This window comes from Budorcas taxicolor, chromosome 11 (genome assembly GCF_023091745.1).
Source record: "Budorcas taxicolor isolate Tak-1 chromosome 11, Takin1.1, whole genome shotgun sequence".
Classification (NCBI taxonomy): Eukaryota; Metazoa; Chordata; class Mammalia; order Artiodactyla; family Bovidae; genus Budorcas; species Budorcas taxicolor.
The window spans coordinates 30,891,720-30,905,119 of NC_068920.1; the positions used below are offsets into that span (position 1 = coordinate 30,891,720).

A 13,400-nucleotide genomic window follows, 5' to 3' on the forward strand; every position below is an offset into this window, starting at 1 on the left:
ATCCCTTAGAATTTTCCCATCATATCTCAAAAGGTTAAGTTATTTTCATTGTCAATAATATTAAGTGGTGCATTACTATCTTTATGCCTGCCTAAATAAATCTTAGCCAAATTCAATGTTCCTAGCTCTTCAGCTTGTAACTCAACTAATTAGACATCTCTTATAGCTTTTTAAAGATTCAAGATTAGAATATTAGAGCAAATAAACATTCCTTAAAAGACTGCAGGTGAATCTGTTTTGGTTGAATTTGTCTTTTGCCATATTCTATCAGAGAATGTGAGAGAAGCAGAAGTAGCAAGGCAAAGCTATTTGGGATTATTTCAATGATGGGATACTGTGCTTTGCATCGTAACTATATAATAAAAGAGGGTTTTTTTTTCTGTGAAAAATGGATAATGCACATGAGAAAATAAGCAACTGAAAATCAAACTATTAGTACACATTCAAATTTCTTAACTTTATTTTTTACAAAAGAACCACGAGAAGATGACCTTGTCATTGGATTTTATGTAATATTCACATATCTTTGTCTATTAAAAATTAGTGAAATTTCTCTTTGGAATTTCCCATTCCAAACTGTGGAAAACCTAGACATATTATGTAATTGTAGGTTGTGACTCAGAATTTGTCTTACCTATTGTTCTAAACATATGCAGTTTTGTGGGCACAGTCTTTAAGCCCTGTTGTTCATGTTTCATAGACACTCAAAGTACACACTTTGTATTCCAAATACCACAATCAGAGTTCCTCTCTGCTTTCCTGCTCCAACCACCCTCCCTTTCTTGCTCCCTCTTAACAGTTTCCTTCGTCTTTTTTTTTTTTTTAAATCTTCCAAAACAAGTTGTATTCTCATTTATGTTTGGAAGTATATTTTACCACCAAATTCCCCAATCTACTTCATTTTTCAATTAATCCAGATTATTAGCTGTTTTATTGTTGTTATTGTTTGTTTTTTCCATAAAGGCCACTTGGATAAGTAGCTTTTACACCTCAGCATTTCATTTCTTCTTTACCTTCTGGGTTTCCTTGTGTGGACATTGCTCTGTGGAGCACTTCTGTGGTTTAACACTTCTGCGATGATCATGTGATGATACCTGTGCAGTGAACTTCAGCTAAACTCATTATTATGAATATTAATAAGTTGGTGTGTGCTCATGCATGCATGCATCTTTGTTTATATTTACATTTGCATGGTATTTGTGTCTGGAAATAAGCTGATAGCATAAACAAATAAGTATGAATGTTTTATTTTGTCTATAAACATATCAATTGAAGTTTAGTTTTTTCATCCAATATTAACACTTTAAAGTTACTGCTGAATTGTTTTTATCTCATGATAAATTCTCACCTTTGTGCAAGATTGTTAAGACTGCAGATATTTCTTTCTATGTAACCACAAAATCAGAAATAACCTGAAAACGAGGAAAAGGGGGTAGAGGTTTTTTTCCCCTAAGAAAAGAGAGTTTTTAAAATGAAAATTTTCTTAGCTATGAAAAAGTCTTTAATCTTCATTTATCCAAATGCTAACATACATAAAAAATAACTAACTCAGATGAGAAACTATTGTTAGTATCCACAACAGGACAAATGTCTGAATGAAACATAAAAACTATAAAAATCCTATTGTTATAATGGCAGTATTTGGAAATGTGTTTTCTCCCTCAATCAGTTTGCAAAGGTTTGACAATGAGGGGGCGGACCCTCAGTTTATATGATTCTTCAAGTATTGAAAGAAAAAGAAACATGAAGGAAAAAAATGCAAGTTCTGGTTACTTTGTTCTACTGGGTTTTTCTAACTGGCCTCATCTTGAGTTAGTTCTCTTTGTGGTTATCTTGATGTTCTACCTGATGACACTGATAGGTAACCTGTTCATCATTTTCTTGTCATATCTGGATTCCCATCTCCACACTCCTATGTACTTCTTCCTCTCAAACCTCTCTTTTCTGGATCTCTGCTACACCACGAGTTCCATCCCCCAGTTGCTGATCAACCTCTGGGGGCCAGAGAAAACCATCTCTTATGCTGGTTGCATGATCCAACTTTATTTTGTCCTTGCACTGGGAACTGCTGAATGTGTGCTGTTGGTGGTGATGTCCTATGACCGTTATGCAGCTGTGTGTAGACCTCTGCATTACACTGTCCCCATGCACCCTCGTTTCTGCCATCTATTGGCTGTGGCTTCTTGGGTAAGTGGCTTTACCACCTCAGCACTTCATTCCTCATTTACATTCTGGGTACCCCTGTGTGGTCATCACAAAGTGGACCATTTCTTCTGTGAAGTTCCAGCATTGCTTCGACTGTCATGTGTTGATACTCATGCTAATGAGCTGACCCTTATGGTCATGAGCTCCATTTTTGTGATCATACCACTTATCCTCATTCTCAGCTCCTATGGTGCCATTGCTCAGACTGCGCTGAGGATGCAGTCAACAACTGGACTTCAGAAAGTCTTTGGGACATGTGGAGCCCATCTTATGGTTGTATCCCTCTTTTTCATTCCAATCATGTGCATATATCTACAGCCACCATCAGGAAATTCTCAAGATCAAGGCAAGTTCATTGCCCTTTTTTATACTGTTGTCACACCTAGCCTCAACCCTCTAATCTACACTCTCAGAAACAAAGATGTAAAAGAGGCAGTTAAAAGATTAATGGGCTGGGATAGGGAGATGTGAGAGATCACCTGTCCAGCAACTTTTGTTCAGAGAGTCTTATGTATCTCAGAGGTTTCCTCTGCTCCTTTGAGACGTGATGGTATTTTTGGTCTACAACCCACCAAGCATAGAAGAAAAGTTCTGCCCCCAAATTTGTTGTTCTTTTTATTTATTCATTCTGAAATATTTTCTAAAGATAACCTTTTTGATTTGTACAACTTCAATCTTTAATTATTCTATATTTAGTGTTCCCAGAAATTAAGGGCCTGGTTTTAAAATTAATATACTAATTCATGGAGCAAACTTTAGTATCTACAGAAAGAGAGAGTCAATACAGCAAAGATTAGGCTAATAGAGTTTTTGGTCATTGACAGTCATTACATTTACATAAGTGGTAAAAATTCTTTGGCTGAAATACACTTTATTCAAGATACTAAATTATTTGAGCATTTTGTCTTATGGATCTATATATATACTTGTTGCATTGAAAGATATAAAGAATTGCCTATTCAAATGATTCATTCATTCATCCATTCCTTTATTCATTGACTCTCTCCAGGGTATTTGTCTTCCCCTCTCTTCATCCTCTTTGTCTTTCACTAGACATGATCATGACTATAGGGTACAGACTGATGTCTTTGAATCCACCTCTCTACCAAGGCTTATTAGGTAATAGAATTTTTCCTAAATAATTGGGGCCACATGCTGGATCATTTCACATATCACACAAGCTTTGCAAAGTGTGAAAACGTTTACTTTTCCTGCCTCCATGGAAAACTTACCATTTGGCATTCCACATGTAGCATTCCAGTCTTTCAACATATAAATGGTTCTCCTTTTTAAGGCTTATTGAAGTATAATTTACATATAATAAAATTCATCCATTTAAAATGTACAGTTCAATGAGTTTTGACAAATGTATAATTGTATAAATATCATCACAATCAAGATATAGTACATTTCCATCACTCTCCAAGGAATGCTGTCCTTTTGCTGTCAGTTCTTTTACCTGTGCCTGAAGCAACCATTGATTTTGTCATAATAGTTTTGCCTCTTTCATTTTTTTTTTTAGAATTTCATATAAATGTAATCATACAGTGTATAATCTTTGAGTTTGGCTTCTTTCACTTAGCATGATGGTTTTGAAATTTAGACATGCATCAATGGATCCCCCCTTTTACTTGCTGATTAGAATTCCATTGTATGAATATGGCACAATATATCCACTTATCTGATAATGAGTTTTTGAAAGTATTTACTTTTTTGGTTATTATGAATAAAGCTCTTATAAAGATTGGTACACAAGTGTTTGTGTGGCTAAGTGTTTTCCCTAAATTTAGGTAAATACCTAACAGTGGGATTGGTGAATCATAAACTAAGTATATGTTTACCTTTATTAGAAATTTTCAAAATGTTTTCAAAGTAACTATACCATTTTCATTCTAAAAAACTCTCATTGTATGAGAGTTACAATTACCCCACATTTTCTATAACACCTGGTATTGTGAATCTTTATACTTTTAGCCTTTCCAGTGGGTTTATAGTTATATCTCATTGTGATTTTAACGTGCATTTACTTCAGGGCTATGATGTTGATCATCTTTTCATATACCTCCTATATCTTATTTTGTGATGTTTATGTTAAAATATTCTACCCATTTTTATTGGGTCATTTATCTTTTTATTACTGAGTTCTAAGTATTACTTATACATTTTTAACTCAAGTCCTATGTCAGATAAATGTTTTGTAAGATATTCTTCCAGTCTGTGGTGTGCTTTTTATTTTCTAATACTGTCTTCCAAAGAGCAAGTTTTAAACTTTAATGAAATACATGCTTCTACAAAAAAGCATGCCAGCATTTTGATTGTGATTGCATTGAATTTATGGATCAATTTGGGAAGAACTGACATCTTGGCAATATTTAGTTTTCTGATTCAGGAACACAGTGTACATCTCCATTTATTTACATCTTTTAAATTTCTTTCAGAAGCATTTGAAGTTTTTTATTATATTGATCTTGTGTATATTTGGTAAAATTTATCCATAACTATTTAATATTTTGAATGCAATTATAAATGGCATAGAAATACAATTGAGTTTTCATATATTGACCTTGTATCCTGTGACTGTGCTAACTGCACATTTTATTTCTGGAAGACTTTTAATAATTTTTAGAAAATAAATGCAAAGTGTTTATATTTCAAAAGGGATTGTGGACAATTTATTTACCATTCACTTAAGACCAGCACTTTGGTCTAAAGGCTGCCAAAAGTTCACTTAAGTCTATCTAGGAAGTTACTTTTTTTGTCTCCTGTTACGGCTGTCTTTAAATTATCCCCAGTGGAAGACTATCAGATTTTAAAACCAGATTGCCAACTAAAAATAACCTAAAATTTTGCTCAGTGACATATTTCAGTAATCAAGGAATGCAATAAATTGACTTCAGACTGTACTGCAAAGCTACAGTCATCAGGACAGTATGGTACTGGCACAAAGGCAGAAATATAGATCAATGGAACAAAAGAGAAAGTCCAGAGATAAATTAATGCTTTTGAACTGTGGTGTTGGAGAGGACTCTTGAGAGTCCCTTGGACTGCAAGGAGATCCAACCAGTCCATCCTAAAGGAAATCAGTCCTGGATAGTCATTGGAAGGACTGATGCTGAAGCTGAAACTCCAATACTTTGGCCATGTATGAAGAACTGATTCATTGGAAAAGACCCTGATGTTGGGAAAGATTGAAGGCAGGAGGAGAAGAGGACAACAGAGGATGAGATGGCTGGATGCCATCACTGATGCGATGGACATAAGTTGAGAAAGCTCTGGGAGTTGGTGATGGACAGGGAGGCCTGACGTGCTGCAGTCCATGGAGTTGCAAAGAGGTGAACACGACTGAGTGACTGAACTGAACTGATGGACACCTTATCTTTGACAAAGGAGGCAAAAGTATACAATGGAGAAAAGACAGTCTTTTTAATAAGTGGTGCTGAGAAAACTGTCAACCATATGTAAAAGAATGAGACTAGAACACTTTCTAACACTATATACAAAATAAACTCAAATGGATTAAATATCTAAATGTAAGACCAGAAACTATAAAACTCTTAGAGGAAAACATAGGCAGATACTCTCTGTCATAAATCACAGCAAGCTCCTCTATGACCCACCTCCCAGAGTAATGGAAATAAAAACACATATAAACAAATGGGACCTAATTAAAGCTAAAAGCTTTGGCACAATGAAGGAAAGTATAAGCAAAGTGAAAAGATTTCACTGACTTCAGAATGGGAGAAAATTATAGCAAATGAAACAACTGACAAAGAATTAATCTCCTAAATATACAAGCAGCTTGTGCTGCTCAATACCAGAAAAATGAACAACCCATTCAAAAAGTGGGCAGAAGAATTAAACAGACGTTTCTCCTAAGAAGACATACAGATGGCTAAAAATAGATGAAAAGATGCTCAACATCACTCATTATTAGAGAAATGCAAATCGAAACCACAACGAGGTATCATCTCATGCCTGTCAGAATGACTGTCATCAAAATGGCTACAAACAATAAATGCTGAAGAGGATGTGGAGAAAAGAGAACCATCTTCCTCTGTTGGTGGGAATGCAAACTTGTACAACCACTGTGGAGAACAGCGTGGAGATTCCTTAAAAAACTGAAAATAGAACTTCTATAAGACTTAGTAATTCCACTTCTGGGCATACACCCCGAGGAAACCAGAATTGAAAGAGACACATGTACCCCAATGTTCACTGCAGCACTGTTTACAATAGCTAGGACATGGAGGTGAGGTGAGGTGAGGTGAAGTCACTCAGTCGTGTCCGACTCTTTGCGACCCCATAGATTGTAGCCTACCAGGCTCCTCCGTCCATGGGATTTTCCAGGCAAGAGTACTGGAGTGGGTTGCCATTTCCTTCTCCAGAGGATCTTCCCAACCCAGGGATCGAACCTGGGTCTTCCACATTGTAGGCAGACGCTTTACTGTCTGAGCCAGAAGCAACCTAAATGTCCATCAGCAGATGAACAGATAAGGAATTTGTGGTACATATACACATGGAATATTACTCAACTATAAAAAGGAACACATTTGAGTGAGTTCTAATGAGGTGGATGGAACTGGAGCCTATTATACAGAGTGAAATAAGTCAGAAAGAGAAACACAGATAGTGTATATTAATGCACACATACCCACTCCAGTATCCCTGCCTGGAAAACTCCATGGACAGAGGAACCTGGCAGGCTACAGTCCATGGGGTCGCAAAGAATCAGACACGACTGAGCAACTAACACGGAATTTAGAAAGATGGTAAAATAGATGCAGAGAAGTAAAATAGACACAGATGTAAAGAACAGACTTTTGGACCCTGTGGGAGAAGGCGAGGGTGGGATGATTTGAGAGAATAGCATTAAAACATGTATATTATACGTAAAATAGATGACCAGTGCAAGTTTGATGCATGAGGCACCCAAAGTTGGTGCTCTGGGACAACCCAGAGGGATGGGGTGGGGAGGGAGACAGGAAGTGGGGTTCAGGATGGGGGGACATATGTGTACCCATGGCTGATTCATGTTGATGTATAGCAAAACCCATCACAATATTGTAAAGTAATTATCCTCCAATTAAAACAAATAATTAATTTAAAAAAATGAGTTTCTGTTGTGGCAATTTAAATATGATCCAGCCTCAGTATTGATAGTGTTGGGAAGTTACATCCCTCATTTGAATGCTCTGTCTGAGTCTGAGAGTCAATACCTGCAGTTTACTTTTCTGTCTACATTATCTTTTTGACTTAGTTTCAGTGATTTCATTACTGAAAAGTCCTGTTTTTAGTGCAGGGAGTAAAGCTTTCACCAAGTCTGAAAATGTGAAGAGAATTTCATTTTAACCTATAGCTTGTGTTCATTCCTATAAGCATTGGAGGCTGACTCCAGCAAATTTTCTTCAAAGATTGTTGGAAGAATGGTGGATGCCAGGGTACCCCAGGCTCTCAGAGTCCAATTACTAGGGTAGTGCCAGGGAGTCCAGAGCAACAGTGAATGAACAGCCTCAAGTTCACCGGAACAACTCAGGGCCTGTCATCTTCCTTCTTTGTCCTTCTGCTCAAGAGTCAAAGCCCTGGAGAAAGTCATCCTGATCAAGCCTCAGTCCTATGTCCAGTTCTAGACTAGGGACCAGGGCTCTCTGTTTGACACACACTCACCAAGATTGCACAGGAGGGAGGAAGTTCCTAGATGAGAAGGAAGGTGCAGCTGGAGGGGTACTGAGCAGGAGGAAAGACCCTCCCAAATCATGGTTTCACTGCTGCATGAGGATGGAGCTGTGCTTTACTTATTTTTGCCAGACACACAATAGGCCTTCAGTAAATGTTTGTTCATTTGAATGTTGTTTAATCACTAAGTCGTGTCTGACTCTTTGTGACCCCATGGACTGTAGCCCACCAGGCTCCTCTATCCATGGGATTTCCCAGGCAAGAATGCTTTAATAAAATTTTAAGAATTTTATAAGTACCTGTTCATGTCATTCACAAATAAAGACTGTTATTTCTGCCTGTCCAACTGCTGTTCCTTTTAAATCGCTATCTTACTTTGTTGCACTGGCTGTGATTTCTTGATTAATTTTGACTGTAAGAACTGGGAGCCAGAATCCTTGCATTATTCTCAATTTTGAGGGGAAGTAGTCAGTCTTTTATCAACAGATTTGTTTAGCTTTTGTTTTTTTGTACTATTAGGATTAGAAAGTCATTCTCTTCTTGGTTTGCTGTGATTGTTTGTCATGAAAGGGTGTGAAATTTTGTCCAGCATTTGTTCTGCATTTCTTCATTTTCATCTTTATTCAATTAACATGGTGAATTTCACTGGTTAATTTTCATGAGTTAAACTAACTTTGCCTCTTGGCAGTGGACTCTTGATCATAATGTGTTGTCCTTTTAAAATCAATCTAGATTTCAGTTGCTAATTTTTTTTGTCCAATTACTAGGGTAATAACTAGGTAAGAATTTTGGGGTCTGTAATCATGAGTGATAATAAGCAGTATTTTTCTTTTCTTATGATGTTTTTTGTCTAGTTTCTGTACCAACTTAGTGCTGGTTTCATTACATGACTTGGGAAATACTCCCTTCTCTATTTTCGGAAAGAGTTTGTTTAGCATTGGTATTCCTCTTAAGTGTTCAATAGGACACTGATGTAAACATTTACTATTTCCTTTCTTTTGCTTACTTTTAGTTTAATTTCATCTTCCTTTTTCAACTTTTCAAGGGTGAAAGTGTAGATCATTGATATTAGATCATTTCCCTTTATTTTAAATATAAAACATTTAAAGCTATAAATTTTCCTCTCAGTATTGATTTAGCTGCATCTCACACATTTTGAATTTTTTAAAAAAGATTATTTTTAATTGGAGTATAATTACTTTACAATATTGTGATAGTTTCTGTCATACATCAACATGAATCAGCCATAGGTATACATGTCCCCTCCTTCTTGAACCTTCCTTCCATCTCCCTCACTATCCCTCCCCTCTAGGTTGTCACAGAGCTCTAGTGGAGTGGAGGTGATGGAATGCCAGCTGAGTTATTTCAAATCCTAAAAGATCATGCTGTGACAGTGCTGCACTCAATATGCCAGCAAATTTGGAAAACTCATCAGTGGCCGCAGGACTGGAAACAGTCAGTTTTCATTCCAATCCCAAAGAAAGGCAATGCCAAAGAATGCTCAAACTACCGCACAATTGCACTCATCTCACATTCTAGCAAAGTAATGCTCAAAATTCTCTAAGCTAGGCTTTAAAAGTAAGTGAACCGAGAACTTCCAGATGTTCAAGCTGGATTTAGAAAAGGCAGAGGAACCAGAGATCAAATTGCCAACATCCGTTGGATCATCAAAAAAGCAAAAGAGTTCCAGAAAAACATCTACTTCTGCTTCATTGACTATGCTAAAGCCTTTGACTGTGTGGATCACAACAAGCTGTGGAAAATTCTGAAAGAGATGGGAATACCAGACCACCTTACCTGCCTCCTGAGAAATCTGTATGCAGGTCAAGAAGCAACAGTTAGAACTGGACATGGAACAATGGACTGGTTTCAAATTGGGAAAGGAGCACATCAAGGCTGTGTATTGTCACCCTGCTTATTTAACTTATATTCAGAGTACATCATGAGAAATGTTGGACTGGATGGAGCATAATCTGGAAGCAAGATTGCTGGGAGAAATATCAATAATCTCATATATGCAGATGACACCACTCTTATGGCAGAAAGTGAAGGGGAACTAAAGAGCTTCTTGGTGAAAGTGAAAAAGGAGAGTGAAAAAGCTGACTTAAAACTCAACATTCAAAAAACGAAGATCATGGCATCTGGTCCCACCACTTCATGGCAAATAGATGGGCAATCAAGGGAAACAATGGCAGACTTTATTTTCTTGGGCTCCAAAATTTCTTCAGATGGTGACTGCAGCCATGAAAATTAAAAAATGCTTGCTCCTTGGAAGAAAAGCTATGACCAACCTGGACAGCATATTAAAAAACTAAGATGTATTACTGTGTTAGAATACAGTATTTATCTTTCTCTTTCTGACTCACTCCATGAAGAATTTATTTACAGGGCAACAGCGGAGAAACAGACATAGAGAATAGACTTATTGGGGGAGAGGGTGAGATGTATGGAAAGAATAACATGGAAACTTACATTACCATATGTAAAATAGATAGCCAATGAGAATTTTCTGTATGGTTCAGGGGACTCAAACAGGGTGTCTGTATCAACCTAGCGGGGTGGGATGGGGAGAGTAATGGAAGGGAATTTCCAAAGGGAGAGGATATATGTATACCTATGGCTGATTCATGTTAAGGTTTGTCAGAAAACAGAAAAATTCTGTAAAGCAATTATACTTCAATAAAAAAATAAATAAGTTAAAAGAAAAAAAAAAAAGATATTACGTTGCCAGCAAAGGTCTGTCTAGTCAAAGCTATGGTTTCTTCAATAGTCATGTGTGGATATGAGAGTTGGACCATAAAGCTGAGCACAGAAGAACTGATACTTTTGGACTGTGGTGTTGGAGAAGACTCTTGAGAGGCCCTTGGACTTCAAGGAGATCCAGTTAGTCAATCCTAAAGGAAATCAGTCCTGAATATTCATTGGAGAGACTGATGCTGAAGTTGAAACTCCAATACTTTGGCCACCTTATGCAAAGAACTGACTCATTGGAAAAGACCCTGATGCTTGGAAGACTGAAGGTGGAAGGAGAAGGGAACGACAGAGGATGAGATGGTTGGATGGCATCACTGACTCAATGGACATGAGTTTGAATAAGCTCCAGGAGTTTGTGATGGAAAGGGAAGCCTGGCGTGCTGCAATCCATGCTATTGCAGAGTTGGACATGACTGAGTGACTGAACTGATACTAATTAAATGAGGATGAACAGCTTCTTCTGGCATTGTAGTAACCCTGTTCAATCCCAACCTCAGTGGTGTCATCATATTATACATTACTGGTGTGTTCTCACACTTGGAGTGTGTAATTTTTCTGACAGCTTATGAAGATTAAAAACATGGGAATAGAAGTAAATCATATCCAGTAATAATTATCAGTGCCCATAACTCAACTCCAAGTGAAGTTCTCTCCAGGATACTTTAATAGTTTATAAAGTATTCTAATTCACTTTCTTCTCATGTAACTCAGCTTGCCAGAAATGTACAGAAATGAATAAATGTCATTTGTCCATTTTCATCCCTCATATATGATTTGTGCCTTATGGTCCATGACAATCTGATACTTAAAATGTTTTGCATGGATTTTATATAACTGGGAGTGAGTATGGGCTCTGAAAATTACCAAAAGCCAGAATCCATATTTCTTCTATCAAGTGCTTTGAAAGCCACATACTTTCAGTGTGTTTCATCTCTCAAGTGTGTTGGGGAAAAAGAAAGAAGCTGAGAGCTGCTGTTTTAGAAATACTCTGCTTTAATTAAATTATTTTATACCATCTGTATATTCCCAATAAGTTTATAATATGGCACATAAGAATTTCACAATTGCTAGCGCCGAATAGATTGGCAGAAGCTAAATATTCTACAAGTCTAGCAACCACAGCATGAGGAATATTGGAACTTGGTATGAAAATATTATAGTCCTGGTTGTCAGATATTTCCCAGGTTTAAATAACTCAATTTTACTGCTAGTGTTGGATTACTCTTTAAATTCTTCCTCCTCAAAATAAAATTTAAAGCATGACTATATAACTATCTAATGATATTAATAGGTAAATATTTATTATTATTTAATATATATTGAGGTGAACTGGAATGATACATGCCAAATTCATGATAATGGTTGTCTCTGGGTTGGATTTTGGGTCAAAGAGTGGTAATTAAAAGGGATATGGATTTTATTTATGATATTTTGTGTGCTAAAATATGCTTGATTTAAATATATATTAAAATCATAATTGATAATTCTGAGTTGTGGGAAGATAGATTTTCTATGTGTAATATTTTAAATATCCAAAATAAAGAATAATAAGAAAATAAGGTAGAATCATGTGTTAAAATATCAGTTCAAATTAAACTTCACTCTGATGATAATAATAGCTAAGATGTATTGAATAATTATGTACTAAGTACTGCTGAAGACTTTTTAAATCTTTTTCCTATGGAGTCCTTACAACAGTCAAGATCACTGAAACATAAAGACTATTTTCTGGTACCTCTCTTAAATAGAAAGAAAAATACCTAATTGCTTTCTTAAAATTATACTTTTAAAAATGTTGTACTATTATATGACTTCCAAACTAAATTTTTTTTTCTACAGATGGAATATATTAGCTGGAAACAATATAACAAATTAAAAGTATTTATTAATCCATAAACTTTATATACTTTTTTTTATAGTAACAAGTCAATTATTGGATTTAGGCTAGCAATCACAGCTAATTTCATTTGTTTATATATATTATGGCAAAACTCTTGACAAGACACCAAGGGGAATTATTGATAAAAATATTTTGGAAATATTAAATAGTTTTGTTAAGTTTTCAGAGTTTTGGTTATTATTTTCTGAGTTATAGTTTTCAAAGATTACTTTCAATACTTTTGAGGTCTGAACTTGGCCTTAAATTTTAGAGATGTCAGGCAGAGACAATCAACAAGGCAAAGATGTACAGTTTCATCTTTATGTATTCCATTTTCTAAATGTCTCATGCTTCCTTCCTCCCTCAAAATAATTCTGACAAGTTATCCTTGAAATGTGGCCCTTAGCATGATGAGGAATTGCAAAAGAAATTTCAGGACAATGCATTCCCTTACCTATAAACACAGCTTAATGCATGTTTATCAGTGATGATCGGTCTAGAGTCATTGTTTTTTTAGTGCCACTGTGTATCATGCTGAAGGATTCCTCAGAAACTTCTAACTAGGACAACTCCTTGAAGGGCATTAATTGCTGCTTGGGGGTTTACCCTCCCAATGGCCCCAGTTAAGGAAAGTGTGTCACATTATTCTTTTGTTTCCATAAGGGCACCACTTGCTCTATGAAAAGGAGTCCATCCCCTGACACAATGAATGCTCTAGTGAGTTCTTCCTTCCTGCTAAAACCATATCTTTTTGGTAGACTCAAGACTCTCTCTTGTGTAGCAATGATAATCATAGTAATTTTCAGACTCTGCTTTCATATATTGATGTAGTAGTTTAGAACATATGATGTAGGTAGCCATTTATGTTGGTAATTTCAAAGAGGTGAAA

General features: G+C 36.1%; 1 protein-coding gene across 1 annotated transcript; it reads left to right on the top strand.

Annotated features, from left to right (window-relative positions):
• Positions 1-1,647: 1,647 nt before the first annotated feature.
• On the top strand, positions 1,648-2,676 carry LOC128055457 (olfactory receptor 2J3-like). The gene has a single exon (XM_052648029.1). The coding sequence runs from the start codon at positions 1,648-1,650 to the stop codon at positions 2,674-2,676; it is 1,029 nt and encodes a 342-aa protein (XP_052503989.1).
• The last annotated feature ends 10,724 nt before the right edge of the window (positions 2,677-13,400 follow it).